Source organism: Pinus tabuliformis, chromosome 4_2 (genome assembly GCF_031772625.1).
Source record: "Pinus tabuliformis cultivar Carrire ecotype Pingquan chromosome 4_2, CPIR1, whole genome shotgun sequence".
In the NCBI taxonomy this organism is placed as follows: Eukaryota; Viridiplantae; Streptophyta; class Pinopsida; order Pinales; family Pinaceae; genus Pinus; species Pinus tabuliformis.
In genome coordinates, this window is record NC_142304.1 from 437,918,399 (window position 1) to 437,925,225 (window position 6,827).

The 6,827-nt window shown below is 38.4% G+C and overlaps 1 protein-coding gene across 1 annotated transcript; it reads right to left on the reverse strand.

Annotated features, from left to right (window-relative positions):
- Positions 1-4,557: 4,557 nt before the first annotated feature.
- On the reverse strand, positions 4,558-5,556 carry LOC149169837 (uncharacterized). The gene has a single exon (XM_089425357.1). It carries the CDS (start codon positions 5,554-5,556, stop codon positions 4,558-4,560), a length of 999 nt encoding a protein of 332 aa, XP_089281483.1.
- Between the last annotated feature and the right edge of the window lie 1,271 nt (positions 5,557-6,827).

The following is a 6,827-nucleotide window of genomic DNA, read 5'->3' on the forward strand; positions in this document are numbered from 1 at the left end:
GGGAGCAATATTATCCTTCCAAGAATAAAAGGATATCCACGTATTATTTACTTCCATATATCTTTTCCAATCTTTAGCTAATTTCTGTTTCTCTTGAGGAGAATAAGTCTGATCAAACTCTTATGCTTGGGGATTAGTGAATAAATCCCAATTAAGCATTGCTTTCATCCATTTGGCACTAATTTCAGACTTAAAACATCCATCCATCAGAGAAAATAACTTATGCATTTCCATAACAACAGGCTTTTTATAATCATCGGGTACTGGACCAAACCTACATGGTGGTATAAGGCCTTTTGCTTGCTCCAGATATCCTAGACCATATCTAGGCTTAGCTAGTCTCATGAGACTCATCTCAATGAATCTTGGATCTTCATCTTCCAAAGTAGTGATCTCATGCATCATGAGCACATGGTCAGACTCTTGTTCATGGGGAAACATGATGTCTGAGCATTTAGGATTTGGGCATGGGTTTACAGAGGTTGATGGAGGAGCTATGCCAGATTTGGGGTTATGATTTTCATGGATTACAATTTTAGCAAGCGTCAGCAGATTTACAATACTTTGACATTCTCGACATTTAACTTCCAGAGAGGAAAAATTAACAAGCTGCGCTAACTCAAAAAGGGAAATATGTTTACAAAGAGAATTACTGGAACATGCAGTATCTACAGTAGAAGGATCCCTGTAATATTTAGAGCTTTTACAGGCTTGTTCTATACCTCGGCGGTCTATAGTAGATCTTCTGGGGAAGGATAAGACTGCGAAAGATTGATTTTTTGTAATATCGGCTAAGGTAATTCTTCTGGGAATTAGAGGTTTAGGCTTTTGTACAACCCAATGTTCAGGAAAAGTCAAGTCTTCCCATTTGATTATTTGATGCTCAATCTTTTGGTTTTTGGCATTAGTCATAACTACAACACTTGATTTTGAATCACGACTGGGAGTATGGCAGATAGCTGGCCATAAGGTGTTTCTATGGCGAAAACAACATTTGATATGAATGGCTATATTATTTCTCTTTTGATGCATTTTGAAACCAGTGGTTTGGATCTGAAGCTAGAGGATATGGTCAATGGTTTCATCAAAGACATAGATAGAGAAATTTGGAAAACAGTCAAAGTAGACTAGGCCATTTGACAGTGGAGCAACAATCCCGCCAATCAAAGAATCAATATATCTGTTGTGTGTTAGATCACGAACTGCTGCTAACACAAAAGTATTTAGTCCTTGGTGGACTAGGGGACTGATTCCTACTCTTATGCATCCTAGATGCAGATATTTGGTATTCAGTCTCTTTGCCTCTGCTTGCAAAGCTTTGGGGTTTAACAGGGGAATAGTCTGGATTACATCAGAATTTTCTTGGATTTGGCTCACAGACTCTTTGATGCTAATTCTAGTAACAACTTTCAAATGAAATACAAATATATCACTATATACTTCTGAGGGAGCTATAACAGGTAATTCCCATCTGGCAGATGGCTGGGTTTCTTCATATTCAAGCTCGGCTTGGTTTAAGACACGACTTGAACTAGATGCAAACATATCTCTCAAAGGGATTTCTTCATCCATAGATTCTCTCTCTTCTAATTCACAGAAAGAAACAGATTTCTGGAATGAATCCATTCTGTATGAATTAAGGAATAGAATACCGACCTCAAGAACCAGACGTTACTGCCTCTGATAACAAATTTTAAGCAGGGGATTATGTCACAAGCTTGCTACTTGCTGCGTCTCTTCGATTATCTCTGATAGCCAACTCCTGGTGAACCAGTGGTAAACTTAGCGCGAACCTACTCAGAACTTTCACGCTCTCACGGCCTCAACAACGGCTTCCTCTCCTAACAACGACCTTGGCATCCCTTCGTCCCTTTGGCGAACCTCTGATGAATTTCCTGTGAACTTCGGATGAAAGCTCAAAGATTACTACTACCACAGCAGACAATAAAAGTGCGCAAGGTATTCTTATGCAGAAACTGGTGTACTCATATTATTGCAGAATTGATTTCAGAATTACAGAGAAGGATTACAAAGAGATTCTTTATCAGAGATTGATTATCTTCGCATTTATCGAACTTTATGTTGTTCGCAAGGAACAAGCAATACTGAAGGCTACCTGGCGAAAGATAGGCTCTGCCTCAGAATATGACTGGATTCATATACAGACTCAAAAGACTCTCTAAAATGATTCGGCCACTTTAGGTTCTCACCAGTGCCGAGCACACTGATGCACAAGCTTCCAAATCACACTTACTCTCTAAGACTCGTTAAGACTCAATTTCTTCTCGTGATGCAAGCAGATTTGAGTGAATGTCCGCAGTTGCAGAGTAGGAGAGTCTCTCGAATCTCAGACACAATAACTCAATGACTCTAACTTCTGATGCCTCAACAATTAGCCTTACCCTCAATATATAGAATTGAGAGAGGACAAACATTACTGTAGGCCATCAGTCGACTGACCTAAAGGTGGATGGAATCATTGCTTTCGGGTAACGCCAAGGCGACATCCGCACAAAGATTCCAGTCCGGAAAAGCAAATCTTACGGAAAGAGATTCCAACAAAACAAAGTGGATGCTTTTCTATCAAAGCCCATGAGAAATGACTTTAAAGTAAGATACATGAATTATTTACATAGTGGATGCTTTTGTACAGCAAAGCCCATGAGAAATCTGGCCACAATTAAGTCCTTGTGACTGGACATCATGAATACACAATGGATGCTTTTTATGGAAAGCCCATGTGAACCATCAAAATATTGTCAAATCAGGGAATCTATTTCTTTTATACAACATTTCATCCCAGGATTTTGTGTATATCCTACAGACAATCATAGGTTTCCCCAAAACAATATGATATTTTACTTTGGTCAATACTAGCCACTCTAAATGTTCTCTCATGTATTCTTCGAGTGTATAGTTTACATTATGGGATGGTGACCATTCTTTTTCTATCATTTCTTTGACAGTTTTGTAGGTAGGGTGAAAGCATTCTTCAAGAGCTTGTTCAATACATAAATCACAATAGTTTTTGCATTATTGTTCGTGCCATACAGGGTCCATTGCAGTTCTGCTAACACCATAGTCATTCCACTAGTCTCTGAGCCATTTGCATTGCTGATATCCTTGGTAATGGCCAATTGTGTTGAATTTCAGCTTTGTATAATGAGTTCCTACTTTGTCATCTACATTGAGGAAATCCCACCAAAGCTGTTTATATCCTGCAAAATCATACATAGTGTCAGGAAAAATAATCTTTGGGTCATTCCTTGGCCAACGGGCAGCAGGCTGGACTGGCCAATGTCCTTGTTCATTCCAGAGATCTCTTGTTCTATAGATACAGATGTATCTCTCGTGTATACCGGTACTGGGTCCACCATGGTACCAAATGGTGGCAATATCATGAAAATTCTGTTCCAGAGCTTGTTGCGCAATCCCAACATCTCTTCTTGCTTTTTCATAAATCATATCATGAATCCACTTGCTTCCTTTAGGGTACACCTTCCTTTCTGGTACAAAGTGTTGGACATCCGTGTGAGGTTGCAAGTTGGCATCCAATACTTTCGTATTTCTGAGTTGCCATGTGGGTCTCCAATTTCTTTTGTACTCTTCCCAGTCTTGATTGTCTGGGATAGTGCGGAGGACCTCTTGCTTTTGATTTTGGTCCCACTCAGTGACTATCATCATGACATGATCACGGGTCTCAAGATATTCTCGGCTCAAGAAATCTGGAAGATTATTTTCTTCTCCTTTTATATGCTCTACCTGAAAATCAAAATTGGCAAAAAGTGCTTGCCATCTGGCAAACTTTGCTTCTCCTACCTTCTTAATATCTTTTGTCAGGACCTTTTGTAGAGCTGATGCATCAGTCCTTAACAAGAATGGTTTATTGATAAGATAAACTTCAAATTTGCTGATACAATTCCAGGCTGCTTTTACCTCTTTTTCTATTGTGGAATAATTTTGTTCTGCTGGATTCCACACTCCTGAAGCAAACTGGACGATCTGTTCATCCTTTCCATTCTTCTGCTTTAATATTCCTCCCCATCCTATGTTGCTAGCATCTGTTTCCACAATCTTAAAAGCAAGATCATCAACAACATATAGAATTGGTAGTGTTTTTAACTTAGCTTTAATGTTTTGTACTACCTTAGTATGGACATCTGTCCATTTTGGAGGATTTTTCTTCAATCTTCTATTCAATATCCTTCTATCACTTGCACAATCTTGATAGAAGTTACTGACGTAGCTTAGGCATCCCAAAAACCTTTGCAACTGGTTTTTGTCTGTCATGACGTCAGGGAACTTATCCGCAAACTCTAGTGCATGTTTTTGTAAAGAAATTTGTCCATTTGAGATGGTATGCCCCAAAAATTTGACAGTGGTCTGAAAGACCTCTATCTTCTTCTTGCTAAGCACAAGACCATTATGCTTAACCAAGTTCTTGAAAATATTTACATGTTTGAAATGGTCTTGAAGATTTTTGGAAAATATTAATACATCATCTATGTACACAATAAGCCTATCAAAATAAGGCTTAAAAATATTATCCATTACCTTTTAGAATTTTGATGGTGCATTCTTCAGTCCAAAAGGCATCACGTTCCACTCGTAGTGGCCGGCTGGAATATGGAAAGCAGTTTTGAATTTATCCTTTTCTGATATGGCAACCTCCCAAAATCCTGCCTTTAAATCAAATTTGGAGAAGATCTTGGCTCCTGCTATCCTTCTAATCAAATCTTCTTTATGAGGTATAGAATAGGTGTCATCAGCCAAGACTGAATTCAGGGGCTTATAATTTATGACCAATCTTGGTATTCCTCTGATCTGTTCAGCTCTCTTATTTACATAGAAACCATAACAGTTCCAAGGACTGTCAGATTTCCTGATAAGTTTTCTGTCAAGGAGCTGCTGGATCTCTTTCTCACAAAGATCTCTGTACTCTTTATTCATTGGAATGGCTCGACTCTTACAAGGCTTACCAGCATAGCCTTCTTTGTAAGGGAGTTCAATTGTATGTTGCTTTCTATGCCAAAATGCATTAGGTTCGTCAGAGCAACATTCTTCTTCAATTTCCTTTCTCAAATCTTCAATCCTCCTTTTGGCCTGAGGTTGTTTGAGCTGTTCTTCTATCCTGAGAGAAGATTTTAGATCTTTTGGATCTGACAGTCTTTCTTCAGCTCTCTCCAGATTCTGTACAGTCTGAACCATTATGGATATTCTCTGGTTAGATACATATGGCAATTCAATCTTTCTTCGAGTTCCTTTTGATGTAGGAACTGATATAAAATATCCGGCTTTCCCATTCCTTAACCTCACTGAGCCATGAGGTTCTACTGCTGCTAAGAAAAAATTGCCAAGAATACAGTCAACGATAATGTCAGCAACTGCAAATTTTAAATTGATACAGTGGTGTTCAAAGCATAAGGATGCCTTGGGTACTTCATAATTAAGATTTTTATTTCCTAATCCCACCACTTTTCTTTCTGCTGCAATCCAATACTTTGTAGGAATGGTCTTGATATTAAGAATATTAATATCTGCTCCTGAATCAAACATTTCACCTCTAATGCAGATATTTACTTTAACATGGTGTTGCTAATATGAGATGGTCATGAGTCTCATTTCTTTGAAGCCAAAATTTGGATCTTTAAATCCTTCAGCAACTTCAATCTGATTATTACTGCTATACTGAGCAGTATTCCAAGGTTGATCTTCTTCTTCTTTTTCTTTACCAGCCACTTGTTTTCCTTTCTTCAATTCTGCAATTTGAGACTTCATGCAGAAATTTCTGATTTTAAAATGTGAATCTCTTGACTCACTTCTCCCAAAGTGAGAGATCTCACTCTACCAGGTTTTTGCTAATGCCTTTGATATGAATTAGTATTCTTTTCAAAAGAGGCATCAATAAATAAAGATTTCTTACCTGAATCTTTTGCACTTATGGACTTGAGCTGGTCCATGAATGCTTCAGTCGGGCGGTTCTTCATCTCTCCTTCTTCCATGTTGCGGATTTGAGCTAAAATCTTCAACTCGTCTTCTTCAGTAGTAGCGATTAGGACTTTTTTTTGTGGCTTGGGAGTTTCTTCTTCACTGGATTCACTAAAGAATTTTGAATCAGAATCATAGTGAACTTGGCAGGCACATTCTTCAAAATCAGAACAAAGGCATTTTGAAGAATCAGACTATGAGCATTGCTGCATATGGGCATGTATTTCTTCTGCGGAAGAAGAACTGAAAGAATCATAAGATGATTCTTCAATATGATGCTGCTGAGCTATTTCTCTGATCACAACATTGGGGCAGCGTTCTGTCTGATGAGTATGGGAACCACATTTCATACATTGCATTGGCCCCCTTCTCTCTTGTTTGACTTGCTTTGCTTTTTGAGCAAAGGCTTGTGTTTTCTTGCCTCTGTTTCTTTTTTACTCTTCTCCTACTGGGCATCTAGAGGCAGTATGTCCATTCTGACCACATAGCCAGCAAGTAATGCTATTCCATTTCTCTTGCTTTGTGGTGTGCAGATGAATATCAGAGGGATGATAATAATGTGTTTTAGGAATATATTTATAATATCCGTTTTTTGCTCTGGAGGTCTGGCCTCGAGCTTGTTTAGAATTTCTTCTTGTATCTTTGGGATACTTTCTGCGGTCCTTGTAGTATCTTTCTTTGAATTCTCTTTTCGTCCTCTTCTTTGCTTTTCTCCTTTTTACTAAAGGATCATCTGCTGTAAGTCCATATTTGCTACAGATGGACTTTTGGGTTGGAAATCTGGAAAGTTTTTCCAGAGATTTGTTCACTTTTGAACTAATACAAAGACTAACCAGGGT

Bases quoted from the DNA above. Each gene is read 5' to 3' on its own strand.
- LOC149169837 (XM_089425357.1), bottom strand. From the start codon at position 5,556: ATGTTTGATTCAGGAGCAGATATTAATATTCTTAATATCAAGACCATT.